We start from the raw sequence: 17,918 nt of genomic DNA on the forward strand, positions 1-17,918 counted from the left end.
AGGGAAGGGGAGGGGAGGGGGAGGGAAGGGGAGGGGAGGGGGAGGAGGGGAGGGGGAGGGAAGGGGAGGGGAGGGGAGGGAAGGGGAGGGGAGGGGGAGGGAAGGGGAGGGGAGGGGGAGGAGGGGAGGGGGAGGAGGGGAGGGGAGGGGGAGGGAAGGGGAGGGGAGGGGGAGGGAAGGGGAGGGGAGGGGGAGGGAAGGGGAGGGGAGGGGGACGGAAGGGGAGGGGAGGGGAGGGGAGGGGAGGGCGGGGACACGCAGCTCCAGCCCCGCCCCGCCCCGCCCGTCCGCACCGGCGGACAGTGGGTTAAGCATCTCCGCCGTGGAACTTCCGGATGTGACCACAGAGAGGGAGAGACCGGGAACGGGGAGCGCGGCCGCCAGCACCCGCGAGCCGCCGCCGGACCCTCCGCCCCCCCGGGCCGCCCCCCGCCCCCTGCGGTCCCCGGCGTGTCCGTCTCGGGACGGTTCGATTCCCTCCGGAGCCGGGGGAGGGACGGGGGGGCCAGAGGAGGGGCCTCGGGCGCCCCGCCCGCGCCTGCTGCCCCCGCCCAGGCGGCGATGCGCTCCTGGCCGTGACCCCCGCTGGGGGCGGGGGCCGGGGTCCATGCGCGGAGCCCCCACCCGGCCCGACGCCTGCCGCTGACGGCGGCGGGGGTGGGGGGGCGCGCGCCCGGCCTCCTGCCCACCCCCTGGCGTCGACACCGCGGGCCATCGGGGGCTGCGGCCCCGGGCTGCACCCTCCCCCGCGGCCAGGCTCTGGAGGGACCCGGGAGCTGCCGCCGGCCTCAGCCCATGGCCCGCAGGGTAGGTCTCAGGGCGGGGACCCCGCGTCCCGGCCGCTTCCGCACCCCCTGTCCCTGCATCCCCCCTCTCCGGCGCTGGCCCCCATCAGCCCATCCGTCCTCTCCACCACCTCGCTCGCTCTCTGCCCCTCCCTCCGCCCCTGGGTCTCCCAGTCCCTCTGTGCCCCCTCTCTGCCCCCAAGTGTCCCCTCTCCCTGCCCCTCGGCCTCGCCTCCTCCCCACCGTTTAGCTTCTCCTTCTCCCTGCCCCGAGTCTCTCCCTGCCTCTCTGTCCCCTCCTCTGTCTGCCCCACTCTCCTCCTCCTTTCTGCCTCTCTGTCCCCCTCTCTCTGCCCCTGGTCTCCCCCCTCTTTCTGCCTGTCTCTGTCTCTCTGCCTGGGTCTCCCCCTTTCTGCCTCTCTATCCCCCTCTCTCTGCCCCACCCGGAGTCTCTCTCCTCTCTGTCCCTGGGCTTCCTCCTCCATCTCAGCCGCCCGCACCTCACCGTCCCCCTTTTTTTCCGCTCTCCTCCGTCCTTCTCTTCGCTCTACTTTTGTTCCAAGCCGCCCCTGCCTCTCCAGGGCTAGGAGTGGGACAGGGGTGGGAGAGGTGGTCTCACCAGGCTGCTGGCCCCAGGGAGCCTGTCTCCCTGGGGATGGGAACGGGATAGGAGACAGTGGAGGAGGTGCGCGCCCGCTTTGGGGGTTCCGGGTAGGCTGTGAGGACCGCGTTTGGTGAGAGTGCCTTGAGCAGCGGGGAGCAGTTGGATTCAACTTCAGGGCACAGGAGAAGTTAGGAGAAGAGGGAGAGGGAAAGAGTGGGACACGCAGATCCAAGGTGCCCAGCCAGGCAAGGGTCGGAGGCAGGAACGTTGTAGCCTTTTCCCGTGCGAGTCCTGCTGCCTCTTTGAGCCTCCGTGTCTTCATCCCTGAGGAAGGGATTTGACCTGATGAGTGGAAGGTGCCCCTGGCTTCCCAGGTGCATGGTTCTGTGACGACAGGACGCTGTCGTCCTACCCCATAATGGTGTTTCTCTTGGGTGCGCAATTGTGTCTGTGTGGTGGTGCGGAGTGACCCTCCCCGGCAACAAGTGCTCACAGCATGAGCCAGGCCCTGTGCGAAATGCCTCATTCATTCATTCATCCCTGTGCTAAATGTCTCAATCATGCATTCATTCCTGTGCCTGGTGTTGGGCTGTGTGCATGTGTGCGTGCATGTGTGCGTGTGGGGGGGGGATTTGGGTGTGACTGACACATGAGTGTGCACGTGGGTTGGTGTGTATGGCTGTGTCAACATGTGTGGTGGATTCACGTGGCGAGTGGGGTGTGACATGTTGTTGAGACGTACTCTGATGTGCTTATCTGCCAACTGTGAAATGGAATAGAAGACGGGGAGGCTTCGTATGTGTACTTTGTGTACAACAATGCGAGGTTCCTGCAGGAGGTGTCCATGGATCTCCCTCTCTGTCTGTCTCTGTCTCTGTCTGTGTCTCCGTCTTCTCACACCACTCTCTCCATCTCTTTTCCCTCCGAGCCAGACCCTGCCGTCTCTCCCTCTGGGTCCTCCTGCCCGCATGTCAGGAATCTCTGCCTGGACGGGGTCCTCACTCCCCACTGAGGCAGCTCCAGGGGACCTGGAGGGCTTAAAGTGGCGGGGCTCAGACACTTGGGGACCAGAGGCAGGTTTCTGGGATGCAGAAGAGCATCTCCTGGGTTCCAGGATAGAGAAGCTCCTCAGCCGAGTCTCGGGGTGCTGACCCCTCCCTGGGGCTCCCCCCTTCTCTTCTCACCTTCCCCCAGTACAATGAGCTGCCACGCTACCCAGGCATCGCAGATGGCCCCGCAGCCCTGGCTGGCTTCCCAGAGGCAGTGCCCGAAGCACCAGGGCCCTGTGGCCCACACCGGCCTCCGCAGCCCCTGCCCCCAGGCTTGGACAGCGACGGCCTGAAGAGGGAGAAGGATGAGATCTATGGGTGAGTGGGGCTGGGTCTCAGGCTCCTGTCTCTCTCTCTCTCTTTCTGTTTTTTTGCTCCCTGGGTCTGCTTCTGTCTCTCTCTGTGTACAAGTCTCTGTCTCCTTTCCTCTCTGGGTCTCTTGTCCCCTTCCCAGCTGCTCTGCACCTTGCAGCCCCTCCATCCACGCCCCAGCCTCTCCCTCGACCTCTCTCCTTTCCTGCCTCCCCAGACACCCGCTCTTCCCCCTCTTGGCCCTGGTCTTTGAGAAATGTGAACTGGCTACATGCTTTCCCCGTGACGGGGCCGGAGCTGGGCTGGGGACATCCCCCGGCGGTGACGTCTGCTCCTCTGATTCCTTCAACGAGGACATCGCTGCCTTCGCCAAGCAGGTGGGCACCCCCCACCCGCCACACACCGCACTGGAGAGCCAGCGAGGAGGGGTGGGTGGAAGGCGGGACATCCCCCTGCCGGCCTCTCTGTTCCCTCCCAGGTTCGCTCTGAGAGGCCCCTCTTCTCCTCCAACCCAGAACTGGACAATCTGGTGAGACCCGAGCCCTCCCCCCCACCCCCTCCTCCAATGGGTCTCCTGTCCTGACGCCCCATCCTGGGGTTGGCTGGGGGGGTGCGGAGAGAAGGCCACCTGGTCCATGTTCCCAAACGGTCATGATTGTTGCCCACGTGCCGTGTGGTACAGCCTACAGTCTGAGAACGGGACCCATGGCCCGAGTTCAAATCCCAGCTCTGCCACTCACCAGCTCTGTGACCCAGGGCAAGTCACTCTGCATCTCCGTGCCTCAGCGTCCCATCTGTGAACTGTGGCTGACAGTAATTTCTGTCTTGGAGGGATGCTGTGGGGATTTAATGAGTGAATGCGAGTCAAGCACATGGAACAGCACCTGGCACAGAATAGGGCTCAAAAAGTGTCTGATGTTCCATCCGCCAGAAGATCAGCACCTATGCCAAAGTGAGCGCAGGGACTGCTGCCCAAGGAGAGGAGGCTGGGTGCGGCAGCTCACGCCTGTAATGCCAGCGTTTTGGGAGGCCAAGGCCAGGAAATAGCTTGAGGCCAGGGATCAAGACCAGCCTGGGCAATGTAGCGAGACCCCACCTCTACAAAAACATTTAATTAGCGGGGTGTGGTGGCATGCACCTGTGGTCTCAGCTACTTTGGAGGCTGAGATGGGAGGATCGCTTGAGCCCCAAGAGGTCGAGGCTGTAGTGACCCTTGATCAGCTCCACTGCACACCAGCCTGGGCAACAAGGCAAGACCCTGTCTCTCATAGATAGCTGGAGAAAGAGAAAGAAAGAAAAAGAGGGCCAGGTGTGGTGGCTCATGTTTGTAATCCCAGCACTTTGGGAGGCTGAGGCAGGCGGATCACGAGGTCAGGATTTCAAGACCAGCCTGGCCAACCTGGTGAAACCACTTCTCTACTAAAAATACAAAAATTAGCTGGGCGTGGTGGCACATGCCTGTAGTCCCAGCTACTCGGGAGGCTGAGGCAGAAGAATTGCTTGAACCTGAAAGGCAGAGGTTGCAGTGAGCCGAGATCCTGCCACTGCACTCCAGCCTGGGCAACAAGGCGAGACTCCATCTCGTTTAAAAAAAAAAAAAAGGAAAGAGAGAGAGAGGGAGGGAGGGAGGGAAGGAGAGAGAGAGAGAAAGAAAGAGAGAAGAGGCCAGCCATGGTGGCTCACGCAAGCGGATCACCTGAGGTCAGGAGTTCGAGATCAGCCTGGCCAAATGGTGAAACCCTGTCTCTACTAAAAATACAAAAATTAGCCGGGCACAGTGGTGCACGCCTGTAGTCCCAGCTACTCAGGAGGCTGAGGCAGGAGAATCGCTTGAACCTGGGAGGAGGTTGCAGTGAGCCGAGATCACACCACTGCATTCCAGCCTGGGCAACAGAGCAAGACTCCATATCAAAAAAAAAAAAAAAAAAAAAAAAGAGAAGAAAGGAGGGAGAAATACCCCAGCTTCTCCCATCCTTTCTCCCCACCAAGCTCTCGCCAGGACTTCCTATTGGCCAAACCCTTTGGCAAAGGGCTCTGGGAAATGTAGCTTGCAGGTGGGCGGGGCCTGGAGCTGGGGGCAAACAGGCGGAGGGTGGAAATGCCAATTGGCATAGCTCACCTTAGCTCTCCCCCCTTGTGATGGGCCCTTTTTCGTCTCTTGCTTCTCTCAATCTAACATCCGCTCTTTCCTTAATTCTGGGCTGCATCTCTGTTCTCTTTCTCCCTCTGCGCCTGGTGTCTTTGTCTCTCTGCTGTGTCTCCCTGTTCCTGTCATTTTGTCTCACTCTTTCTGTTTCTCTGTCTCTTCTCTTCCTCCTTCTCTTCCTCTTCCTTCTTCCTCCCTGCTCCCTCCCCCAATTCCCTCTGTCTCCCCCCACCTCCCGTCTGCATTTTCAGATGATCCAGGCCATCCAAGTGCTGCGGTTCCACCTGCTGGAGCTGGAGAAGGTGAGCGCGTCTCACCTCCCCACACCCTCACTTGCCCCCCTCATCCCACCCCCTCTCGTCGCCTCTGCCCCCCACCTTCCAGCTCTCTCCCCACCGGAGTTGAAGCAGAATGCCACCCCCGTCCCTGTGCACCCCAGCCCTTCCCCCCCGGGTGGCCCCCCCAGTACCCCGGTGCCCCCCCAGGTCCACGACCTGTGCGACAACTTCTGTCACCGCTACATCACCTGCCTCAAGGGAAAGATGCCCATCGACCTGGTCATCGAGGATCGGGACGGCGGCTGCAGGGAGGACTTCGAGGACTACCCAGCCTCCTGCCCCAGCCTCCCAGACCAGGTGGGCCCAGGATGGGCAACAGGCATCGTCCTGCAGCCACAGCTGTGCCTGGACACCGCATGAGGGCCGCATGTGCACTACACAGCCTCGGACGCAGCCACATTCGGCCTGATCACAGGGCACGCCTATGCACACAGCCACACACCCACTACACTACACAACACCTACGCAGACTCGGATGCAGCTGGGTGACAGTGCACACACACACACCAGCGGCTGCAGATGCCACCCACAGACTCAGCTACACCCACACAGGTCCACACACAGCCACACCAACTCAGCAACAGCCATTTCTGCTCATAGCCAGACAGTAGCATCCACTGTGTACTCACACATGACCCCAGCCATACAACAGCAGCATAGAACACACAGCCGGGTTCCGCATGCCATTCCAAATTGAGTGTGTGTCCACTGCATACGCACACCCACTCCAGCCACACAAAACAACCACACAGATGGACATAGAGCCAAACAGCCCCAGGTACTGCCCGGCAAATTCAGATATAAACACGTTTGGGCCCGGACTGACCACGGTGCCCTCTTGCACACACGTGACCCTGGCCACATCACAGTCGGGCTGTAGCCGAGATCGCACACACACACCACTCACAGCCGCACGGTCCCAGACTCATCAATGCAGACTTGGAAATAGACTCACAGGCTCAGATGCGGCCACAAAGAATCAAACCCAGGCCGGGCGCGGTGGCTGATGCCTGTAATCCCAGCACTTTGGGAGGCCGAGGCAGGTGGATCACGAGGTCAGGAGATCGAGACCATCCTGGCTAACATGGTGAAACCCCATCTCTACTAAAAATACAAAAGAAAATTAGCTGGACATGGTGGCGGGCGCCTGTAATCCCAGCTACCAGGGAGGCTGAGGCAGGAGAATGGCATGAACCCGGGAGGTGGAGCTTGCAGTGAGCCGAGATCGTGCCACTGCACTCCAGCCTGGGCGACAGAGCAAGACTCCATCTCAAAAAAAAGAAAGAATCAAACCCAGCAAAGCAACTCAATAAGGTGGCACCATCTCAGACACAGCCTCACTACAGTTTTATCCACTTAGGACACCAGACGGCAAACACACACAGCACAGCCATGTGGATCCCGACTCGCCAGAGCTACGTACAGAGTAGAGGGGTGAAGCCTCCAGGAAAAGTCGCATGAGAGCCACACTCAGGCGATCCTACTGTCAACACACCTGGCAATGACATCTTCACAGCACATGCACACCCACTCCACACCGCCTCAGATACACTCACATGACGACCACCCCACAGCCAAACCCACCCAGACACAGTCCCAGAGACTTTTTTTTTTTTTTGAGACGGAGTCTCGTTTTATCACCTAGACCAGAATGCAGTGCAGTGGTGCAATCTCGGCTCACTGCAAGCTCTGCCTTCCAGGTTCAAGCTATTCCCCTGCCTCAGCCTCCCAAGTAGCTGGGACTACAGGTGCCCACCACCATGCCCAGCTAATTTTTGTTCAGTAGAGATGGGGTTTCACCATGTTGGCCAGGCTGGCCTCGAACTCCTGACTTCAAGTGATCCTCCCGCCTCAGCCTCCCAAAGTGCTGGGATTACAGGTGTGAGCCACTGCACCCAGCCAAGTCCTGGAGCCTTATACCCACTCGCACAGGAATCGCGACAACAGTGTCACAAACAAGACAACCAAACCTTCAAACTGCAGTCACAGAAAGAAAAATGTAGCCTGGTGATGGCTGGGCACGGTGGCTCACATCTGTAATCCCAGCACTTTGGGAGGCCAAGGTGGGCAGATCACTTGAGGTCAGGAGATCAAGACCAGCCAGGCCAACATGGCGAAAACCAGGCTGTACTAAAAACACAAAACTTAGGCCAGGTGCAGTGGCTCACAACTGTAATCCCAGCACTTTGGGAGGCTGAGGCGGGCAGATCACGAGGTCAGGAGTTTGAGACTAGCCAGGCCAACATGGTGAAACCCCATCTCTACTAAACATCCAAAAAAAAAAAAAAAATTAGACGGATGTGGTGGCACGTGCTTATAATCCCAGCTACTCGGGAGGCTGAGGCAGGAGAATCGCTTGCACCCAGGAGGCGAAGGTTGCAGTGAGCTGAGATCACACTATTGCACTTCAGCCTGGGTGACAGAGCAAGACTCCGTCTCAAAAAAACAGCAACAGCAACAAATTAGCTGGGTGTTGTAGTCCCAGCTACTTGGGAGGCTGAGGCAGGAGAATCACTTGAACCCGGGGAGGCGGAAGTTGCAGTGAGCCAAGATCTCGCCACTGCATTCCAGCCTGGGTGACAGAGTGATACTATTTCAAAAAAAAAGAAGGGTGGGGGGGGCGTGGTCATCAGAACTAGAGAGAGGAGCAAAGGAGCAGATTACTAGACAGTGACGGAGATTTTTGGTAGAATACAGCTAATCTCAAACCACCTGGCACATGTAACCCAACCTTAAACTGAAAAACAAAGAACTGTTACTGCAGTCCATGTGGGTGAGCTGACCTCCTGTGCAGTCCATGTGGGTGAGCTGACCTCCTGTGCAGTCCATGTGGGTGAGCTGACCTCCTGGGGCGCAGCCGTGTAGAGGGTAAATCCTACCGATTGTCGAGTTCCTCAAAGTGTGTGGAGTTTGCATAAAGCAACTGCGAGGCTGGCCGCAGTGCCTTCACGCCTGTAATCCCAGCACTTTGGGAAATCGAGGCAGGAGGATTGCTTGAGCCCAGGAGTTCGAGAGCAGTCTGGACAAACCATGAAATCCTATCTCGACAAAAAATAAGAAAAATTAGCCAGGCGCAACTGTAGTTCCAGCTACTTGGGAGGCTGAGGTGGGAGGATTGCTTGAGCCCAGGAGTTTGAAGCTGCAGAGAGCTAAGATTGTGCCACTGCACTCCAGCCTAGGTGACAGAGCAAGACTCTGTCTCTTGAAAAAAAAAAAAAAAAGATAAGGCCGGGCACGGTGGCTCGAGCCTGTAATCCTAGCGCTTTGGGAGGCTGAGGTGGGTGGATCACAAGGTCAGGAGTTTGAGATTAGCCTGGCCAAACTCCTGTATCTCTACTAGAGATACAAAAATCTCTAGCATCTAGTATCTGTACTAGAGATACAAAAAATTAGCCGGGCATGGTGGCACACGCCTGTAATCCCAGCTACTCGGGAAGCTGAGGCAGGAGAATCGCCTGAACCCAGGAGGTGTAGGTTTCAGTGAGCCGAGATCATGCCATTGCACTCCAGCCTGGGCGACAGGGTGAGACTCCGTCTCAAAAAAAAAAAAAAAAAAAGATAATACAGCCCCAGACCCCCTTAGCTACAATTCTGAGACCCCAGAATCTCTGAAACTTCAAAGTTTTGGATTTTGTCCCATAAATTTAGTGCAAACTCATTTGGCAGCAAAAGCTGACCTGAACTAATGAGGGGCTATTTATAGCCTTTATTTATTCCACTTAGTTAAATCCATGTTGCTGTGGAAGTGTTAATGAGTTTGATGACGAGGTTGTGCCCCAGACCCTGCCTGGGATGGTTGCGAACTGCATGGTGTATGCGCTGATCTGTTGCCTAAAAGTGTGAAATGGGCCTGGGGAAGTGGCTCACACATGTTATCCAAGACTTTGGGAGGCAGAAGTGGGCGGATCACTTGAGCCCAGGAGTTCGAGACCAGCCCGGCCAACGTGGTGAAACCCCGTCTCTACTAAAAATACAAAAATTAGCCAGGCATGGTGGCGGGCACCTGTAATCCCAGCTACTCAGGAGACGGGCACAAGAATTGCTTGAGCCTGGGAGGCAGAGGCTGCAGTGAGCCTAGATCATGCAACTACACTCCAGCCTGGGTGACAGAGTGAGACACTGACTCAAAATAAAGATAAAAATGTAAAATGTTCTGAGTCTTGAGACACCTCTGGCCCCAAGGATTTAAAATAAGATGCCATAGACCTGTATAAGGTCATCTTGTTTGAGCCTCTATGTCTCTATGTAGATGGACTTATTGAATACTGGCCACACTCTGCCAGGACTATTATTGTCCTTCATTTTCTTTTTCTTTTTTTTTTTTTTTTTGAGACGGAGTCTCACTCTGTCACCCAGGCTGGAGTGCATTGGTGTGATCTCGGCTCACTGCAAGCTCCGCCTCCCAGGTCCATGCCATTCTCCTGCCTCAGCCTCCCAAGTAGCTGGGACTACAGGCGCCCGCCACCACGCCTGGCTAATTTTTTGTATTTTTAGTAGAGACGGGGTTTCACCATGTTAGCCAGGATGGTCTCGATCTCCTGACCTCGTGATCCGCCCGCCTGGGCCTCCCAAAGTCCTGGGATTACAGGCATGAGCCATCGCGCCCGGCCCTTCTTTTGATTTTTCTTTTTCTTTTCTTTTTTTTTTTTTTTTTTGAGACGTAGTCTCACTTTGTTGCCCAGGCCAGGCTGGAGTGCAGTGGCACAATCTTGGCTCACTGCAACCTCCACCTCCCGGGTTCAAGTGATTCTCCTGCCTCAGCCTCCCAAGTAGCTGGGATTACAGGCACCCGCCATCATGCCTGGCTAATTTTTGTAGTTTTAGTAGAGACAAAGTTTCACCATGTTGGCCAGGCTGGTCTTCAACTCCTGACCTCAGGTGATCCGCCTGCCTCGGCCTCCCAAAGTGCTGGGATTACAGGCGTGAGCCACCGTGCCCAAGCCGGCCTAGTTTTTGTATTTTTAGTAGAGATAGGGTTTCACCATGTTGGCCAGGCTGGTCTCGAATGCCTGACTTCAGGTGATCTGCCTGCCTCAGTCTCCAAAAGTGCTGGCATTACAGGCATGAGCCACCATGCCTGATCCTGTCCTTCATTTTCCAATTAAGGAAATGGAGGCTCAGAGAGGGGAAGTGACCTGCCCAAGATCCCACAGCCAAGAAGGAGGCAGGGACTGGCTTCCCATCCAGGAGTCCTAGCTCCAGAGTCCATGCCCAAAGCCTTGGCACTAACTTTTTTTTTTTTTTTTTTGATACGGAGTCTTGCTCTGTCGCCCAGGCTGGAGTGCGGTGGTGCAATCTCGGCTCACTGCAACCTCTGCCTCCCGGGTTCAAGCAATTCTCCTGCCTCAGCCTCCTGAGTAGCTAGGACTACAGGTGCATGCCACACACCCGGCTAATTTTTTGTATTTTTAGTAGAGACGGGGTTTCGCCGTGTTAGCCAGGATGGTCTCGATTTCTTGACCTCGTGGTCTGCCCGCCTTGGCCTCCCAAAGTGCTGGGATTACAGGCATGAGCCACTGTGCCCGGCCGCCTTGGCACTAACTTCTAACTCTTGTTTTCTAGAATAATATATGGATTCAAGACCATGAGGATAGCGGGTCTGTACATTTGGGGACCCCAGGTCCATCCAGTGGGGGCCTGGCCTCCCAGAGTGGGGACAACTCCAGTGACCAAGGTGAGAATCTTGGGAGGTGGAAGGGAAACGTGAGTCAACCAGAGGATTGAAGTTAGATCGCAAGTAGAACTTGCAGAGGGGCAGAGATGGCTGGGGTGTGGAGTGGTGTCTTGGGGGAGAGTTCTGGAGCCCTCTGGTCCTCCACTCTTCACTGTCCACACACACGGCATGTCTGCCCTCCCTCAGGAGACGGGCTGGACACCAGCGTGGCCTCTCCCAGTTCTGGTGGGGAAGATGAGGACTTGGACCAGGAGCGACGGCGAAACAAGAAGAGGGGGATCTTCCCCAAGGTGGCCACCAACATCATGCGAGCCTGGTTGTTCCAGCACCTCTCGGTGAGAGCCCTGCTGCCCGGGTGCAGGGTGGGCATGGAGAGAGGGAGAAGGTGGGCCACAGAAACTGAAACCCCAGAGAAACCCAGAAATGGGAGACTGAGATGGCAGGAAATTTTTCGAGACTCTCACAGAGGTGGAGAATTGTGACAGGAGCCAGCAGCACTGAGTGTCACCTGTGTGCAGGTGCTGCTCAGGACACTTAACTCACTAAGTCCTCCCCAAAAACCATCCATTAACCCATGCATTAATCATCCACCTGCCCACCATCCACCCAATATACCCTCGGAGGGAGGGGCTACTATTATCTCCATTTAGCAGATGAGGAGGAGACTGAGGAACAGAGAGGTTAGGAGACTTGCCTAAGGTCACACAGCCAGAAGTGGATTCGGATGCAGGCAGCCTGGCGTTAACCACTGCACCATACTGCTTTCAAGGACAGAGGAGAAAAATAGAGCCAGGAAGAGGCTGAAACAGAGAGACACAGAGATTCAGGGAGGACCAAGTCAGAGCAAGATGGAGACAGGGAGAGGCCGAGTCACAGAGGGACAGAGACAGACAGAAACTTGGAGGCAGGGAGGGACTGAATCCCAGAGAGAGAGAGAGATACAGACAGAGACACACACACAGAGAGACAGTGAGTCAGAGAGAGAATGTGAGAGCCACAAAGAGAAATGGAGGGCCAGACACAGTGGCTCATGCCTGTAATCCCAGCACTATAAGAGGCCATGGCAGGAGGATTGCTTGAGCCCAGGGGTCCGAGACCAGTCTGGGCAACATACAAGACTCCGATCTCTTAAAAAAAAAAAATTAGCCAGGCATGGTGGCGCACACCTGTGATCCCAGCTACTCAGGAGGCTGAGGCCGGAGAATTACTTGAGCCGGGGAGGTTAAGGCTGCAGTAAGCCATGAAGGCACCACTGCACTCCAGCCTGAGTGACAGTGTGAGACCCTGTTTAAAAAAAAGAGAGAAAGAGAAAGAAAGAAATGGATAGGGAGGGCTGGGCGCGGTGGCTTATGCGTGTAATCCCAACACTTTGGGAGGCCGAGGCGGGCGGGATCACGAGGTCAGGAGATCGAGACCATCCTGGCCAACATGGTAAAACCCTGTCTCTACTAAAATACAAAAAATTAGCCGGGCATGGTGGCGCGCACCTGTAGTCCCAGCTACTGGGGAGACTGAGGCGGGGAATCCCTTGAACCCCAGAGGCGGAGGTTGCGGTGAGCCAAGATCGCGCCACTGCATTCCAGTCTGACAACAGAGCGAGACTCCATCTGAAATAAATAAATAAATAATTGGATAGGGAGAGGGCCACACAGAGACTCTGACAGATTCAGAGAGGAAGGGCCTGGGCTTTGCTTCCCTCCCCCACGCCAGTGAAGTCCCTCCCCCACGCCACAGGAGCCCCCTCCCCCAACACAGTCTCTCTAATCAGAGCTGGCCAATTAACCTCTAATTGCTGGAACAGGCGGGGGCTCGCAGGCATGTAATTGCCCCAAGCCTGGGCCTCCCTTGGCCTCCATCCTGGGGAGCGCAGAGACGCTCAGACGCGCCGGCTCTCCCAGACGTCTGCCTGGGCCTGGGCTCCCTATCCCCCGGACCCCGGTGGGCCAGACCTTGGGGTTCAGGCTGCGGCCGGCCAGGCAGGCAGAGTGACTCTTGCTGGTGGCCGCAGCACCCGTACCCCTCCGAGGAGCAGAAGAAACAGCTGGCGCAGGACACGGGGCTCACCATCCTGCAAGTCAACAACTGGTGAGTGGCCCAGGAGGGCCCGCGGGCCGGCCCGGGGCGGGAGCCCGGGCGCTGTCCGCGGTGCTGACGGAGGCCCCGAGCCCCGCAGAGCCACTGCCCCTGCTCGCCCCGCTCTGCCTCCCCTGCCGCTGTCCTCCCGGCCCGCTCTGTGTTCGTCTTGGCCTCTCTCCCACTCCCTGTTTTCATTCCCCTCCGTTTCCATGACCGCCTCCCAGGTTCATTAACGCCCGGAGACGCATCGTGCAACCTATGATCGATCAATCCAACCGCACAGGTACAGGGAGAAGGCGGGGACGGAGAGCCTGGGGTTCTTAGGAGGGCGTCAAAGCCGGGTCCCGGGCCTCCCGGGGCTCAGCCTGCACCTCTGAACCCCCTTCGCAGGGCAGGGTGCAGCCTTCAGCCCAGAGGGCCAGCCCATCGGGGGCTATACCGAGACGCAGCCAAACTTGGCCGTCCGGCCTCCGGGTAAGCCTCGCCCCCTTAGCTAGGCCCCGCCCCTGCGCCCCAGGCCCCACCTCTAAAACAAAGATGCCCACCTGAGATTCAATTCAAGCTGAATACAGTGTCTCACTTGCCTAGTGAGAAGCAGGTGACGCCAAGGGAGATTTCCAGGTCCCCCATCTTTTCCTTACAACTTCACTTCTTCCAGACTTCAAGCCCAACACCTCGGAAGGCTCCACTTTTTCTTAAAGGGCCAGCACCTTCTTATGACTCAGTCTATCTTGGTAGAGGGATCCCCTGGTGTAGGAAGGGGTGGGGGAGACTTAGAGGCATCTGGGGGTGTCTCTGAAAGACCCACTTACCCTCCTTTTTTTTTGTCTTCCAGGATCAGTGGGGATGAGTTTGAACATGGAAGGAGAATGGCATTATCTATAGAGGCTGATGCAGGAGAGGTGTGAGGGTCTAAGGGCTGGGGATTATGCAATTCTCAAACCTCCATTAGACCTCAGGACTCCAAGAGTGGGCACATCCAGAGTAGTGGGTCAGCCTGGGTCCCTGTACTGCGGGTTCTCTGAGGCTTGATGGGAAGATATTTCATTCATCCATCTATCCATCCATCCATCCATCCATCCATCCATCCATCCATCCATCCATCCTCCTCCTCCATCTATCCATCCATCTACCCACTCACTCACCCATCCATATCTTTATCCATCCATTACTCAGTTACTCATCCACCCGCAATCCATCCATCCAAACCTAGTCTACCCACCTACCCACTCATTACCCATCTGACCACATTCACCCACTCACTCCATTCATCTCTCCACTCACCAACCCACTCATCCATCTACCTCCACACTGACCAACCACCCACACATCTACCCATTTATCTGTGCATTCACACACCTCCCTACCCAGGCATCCACCCATCTACCCATCAACTCACCCATCCATCCACCCACACATCCCATTATCCATATATCCATCCACCCACCACCCACTATCCATCCATCCATGCATACATACATACACCCATTCATCTATGATACATCTCCAAACATAAATTGAGCCCTTGGCCAGGCACGGTAGCTCACGCCTGTAATCCCAGCACTTTAGGAGGCTGAGGCAGGGGGATCACCTGAGGTCAGAAGTTCGAGACCAGCCTGGCCAACATGGTAAAACCCTGTCTCTACTAAAAATACAAAAATTAGCCAGGTGTGGTGGCATGCACCCATAGTCCCAGCTACTCTGGAGGCTGAGGCAGGAGAATCACTTGAACCCAGGAGGCGGAGGTTGCAGTGAGCCAAGATCAACCTGGGCAATAAAGTGAGACTCCATCTAAAAAAAAAATAAATTGAGCCCTCACTCCATCCTGACATGCCTCAGGTAGCGTCTGGATCTTGAGAAGATTCTGGTCTTGTGGGGAAGTTGGCAACCCCAGTGACAATCCAGTGCAACAGTTCAAACAATAAAACATAGTTTCCCCATAGGAGGGAGTCATCAGCTATCTCTGGGGTATCAGGGAACACTTCCTAGAGGAAGTGGCCTCTGGATGGGGCACTGAAGGATGAATAGGAGTCCACTGGGCAGAGTAGGGAGTAATGTGGAAGGGGGGCATTATTTGACTTTCCCAGTCCTTGAGTCTTCTGTGGCCTGGTATGATGGCGGCACTTTAGAGCATCTTCTCATTTAGTCCTTACCACGACCCCGAAAGGGAGAGACTTACAATTTTAATTTCATAGATAAGAAGACTGAGGGTCAGAGAGAAGAGGTCACTTGCGCAGGTCTACCTTGCTCACAAAAGCAGAGGGAACAGCATGTGCAAAGGCCCAGGGTCGGGAGGCAGCCTGGAGTTTCCAAAGCAGATCAGAGTTTGACTCTCTCTGGATTAAACCATTTGTGGCTCCCTAGTGCCATCTGGACAAAATCCTAACTCCTTAGTTTAGCATCCATCTGTCCATCCATCCCCTGAGCCCCTCTGTGCCCAGCCCTGTGCTGGGTGATGTTGGGGACACAACAGTGACCATGACAGCCCCAGCCCTGCCCTTGTGGGGCACAAAGTCCAGTGAAGGGGACAGACCCATCCCCAGATGGTGATGCCCCAGAATGGGCAGGGCTGGGATGGTGAAGCCCAGGAACTGGAGGAGCTCACAGGGGGCGGGTGTTGGACCTGGGATGGAGTGGGTATTTAGAGAGGGCTTCCTGGAGGAGGGGGCATCTGACCCAGACTGGAGGATTCAAGGAGGGCTGCCTGGAGGAGAGGACTTCGGAGGTGAGACCAGGAGAATGGGAGGAGTGAGGCAGGAGAGGAGCATCTGCAGAGGGAATAGCACATGCCAAGGCCAGGAGAGCTTGGAAATCTCATGGCTGTGAGACAGCCCCAGCCCCCTGCACACAAGGAGGAAGTTCTCCTTGGACTGGGTTGAGGCAGGCAGCCGGACAGGTGGCTAATGAATTCAGAGCCAGCAGAAAGGCCCTGGGGATGAGAGTGGAGGCCTGCACAGGGCTTATGCGTGGGGGCGGGTGCTGGAGGCCGAGCCTGGGAGAGAGATGGGCAGGCGTATCCAGGCCAGGTAGGGCAGTGGGCGACTCAGCTCTGCCATGGCCAGGTGTGGGTGGGGCTCGTCTAGGGTGAGTGTCAGGGGACCTTTGGGGTCAGCAGTGATGGAGGGGCCTTCTCACCCCACTGCCTGGCTGCCCCGTGGGCTCTTTTCTCCGCTCCTTTCTGTCTCCTTTGCTGTCTCTCCACTCCTGATCATGGCTCACTGTAGCCTCGACCTCCCCGAGTTAAGCGATCCTCTGGCCTCAGCCTCCCAAGTAGCCAAGACTACAGGCACGTGCCACTGTACCTGGCTAATTTTTATTTTTGTTTTTGTAGAGACAGGGGTCTCACTTTGTTCCCCAGGCTGGTCTCGAACTCCTGGGCTCAAGCTATCCCCCTGCCTCTGCCTTCCAAAGTGTTGGGGTTACAGGCATGAGCCACCGCGCCCGGCCTCCTATCTCTCTTTCTCTCTCTGCATTTCGTCGATTTCTGCATGACTCCTCTCTCTCCCCATGTCGTTCTCTCTGACTCCCTCCAGGTCTGTCTGTCCTACTCTGCCTTTCTCTCTCCTTGTTCTCTGTCTCTGTCTGTAGGTCTCTCTCTCCCTCGCCTCCACTCTGATTCTCTGTCTCCCTCTTTCTTGTCACTGTGTCTCTTCTCTCTGTGGCCCTCTCACATCCCTGCGCCATTCCCCGCCAGCCACTCTGTCTGTGTCCCCCTCACACTGCGGCTGACGAGGCCTGCACAGACGGGCTGGGGTGGGGCCAGGCCGCCTGCCTGCTCCTGACTTGGCCTCTCCTCCCCTCTCCACAGACCCAGCCTCCGGCTGTGACCCCCAGCCTCACACCTGGCTCTGGTTCCCGCCTGGTCCTCCGGCTTCAGGACCCCACCTCCAAAGGCCCCTCTGCTCAACACCTACCTCCCTAGGGCCCTGCTGGGACATGGGGGCCTGAGTGCCCACCCAAGGGGCTCTCAAGGACACCCGCAAGGCCTCCAGGCCCTGAGCCCCACTTCTGCCTTCACCTCTGCCTGGGACCCGAGCTGGGCTCCTGGGCCTTGGTCCCCAGAAGATGGCGGCTAGGGCCTCGCTGCCAGGACAGAGAAGGGACAGGGTGGCTGGGCAGTCAGGGAAGGAGGGTCGCCCGGATCCGACATTTTGGAGAGATTCCTTCACCCTCCTGTCTCCCACACTTCCCTTCTCTAATTTCTTTTTTTTTAATGATAAAGTCTTAAAAACACAGAGCCACCAACTGGAGTTCTTGTGTCTATTCCAAGATTTCAAATTCTTACCAATTTGAAGCTCATAAATCACGAATAAGAATACTGATTGGCTGGGTGCAAGCGCAATGGCTCACGCCTATAATCCCAACCCTTTGGGAGGCCAAGGCGAGTGGATCACTTAAGGCCAGGAGTTCAAGACCAGCCTGGGCAACATAGTGAGACCCCATCTGTACAAAACAAACAAATTGCTTGGGCGTGGTGGTGCACACGTGCGGTTTCAGCTACTTGGGAGCCTCCCAGAGTGCTGGGATTACAAACAAGAGCCACCAGGCCTGGCCAAGACTCCACCTCTTAACTAGAGGGAGCTGCAAAATTCCTGCAAGAGATGTGCGTGCAGGGGAGAATGAAGACTCAGGGCCACGCGTGCGTCACTTCACCAGCTGTGGCTGTCCGATCGCGTCCTCTGTCCCATGGGAAATGAGCAGGTTAGGCATGGACACCCTCACTTCCAAGGCTTCCGGATGGACGTGGGTTCGAATCTTGCCCCTGGAACGCAACAGCTATGGGACCTCAGGTTATGACTTCACCTGGCTGGGCCCCGGTTTCCACATCTGGAGAATGGGGAGAGCGGCTGTGCCTGTCTCGTAGAATGATTGTGCTGACAGTATAGGTATTTTGAGGGACACATGGGGAACTGTGTCCCCTGTGTCAGCGCCCAT

The 17,918-nt window shown here is 56.7% G+C and overlaps 1 protein-coding gene across 4 annotated transcripts; it reads left to right on the top strand.

Moving 5' to 3' along the window:
* Window positions 1-323: 323 nt before the first annotated feature.
* On the top strand, window positions 324-17,218 carry MEIS3 (Meis homeobox 3). Of its 4 annotated transcripts, none has more exons than XM_055240129.2 (13): window positions 324-807; window positions 2,583-2,755; window positions 2,967-3,126; window positions 3,228-3,278; window positions 5,147-5,197; window positions 5,381-5,530; window positions 10,796-10,907; window positions 11,094-11,242; window positions 12,778-12,992; window positions 13,208-13,266; window positions 13,374-13,457; window positions 13,819-13,885; window positions 16,792-17,218. In XM_055240129.2, the coding sequence occupies exons 1-12, from the start codon at window positions 796-798 to the stop codon at window positions 13,866-13,868; spliced, it is 1,266 nt and encodes a 421-aa protein (XP_055096104.1). In that variant the 5' UTR covers window positions 324-795; the 3' UTR covers window positions 13,869-13,885; window positions 16,792-17,218. The 4 variants fall into 4 exon arrangements, with proteins under 4 accessions (XP_055096104.1, XP_055096106.1, XP_055096105.1 ...); XM_055240131.2 differs by having other exon boundaries at window positions 337-807; window positions 5,432-5,530; window positions 12,916-12,992; XM_055240130.2 differs by having other exon boundaries at window positions 338-807; window positions 12,916-12,992.
* The last annotated feature ends 700 nt before the right edge of the window (window positions 17,219-17,918 follow it).

This window comes from Symphalangus syndactylus, chromosome 13, assembly GCF_028878055.3.
Source record: "Symphalangus syndactylus isolate Jambi chromosome 13, NHGRI_mSymSyn1-v2.1_pri, whole genome shotgun sequence".
Classification (NCBI taxonomy): domain Eukaryota; kingdom Metazoa; phylum Chordata; class Mammalia; order Primates; family Hylobatidae; genus Symphalangus; species Symphalangus syndactylus.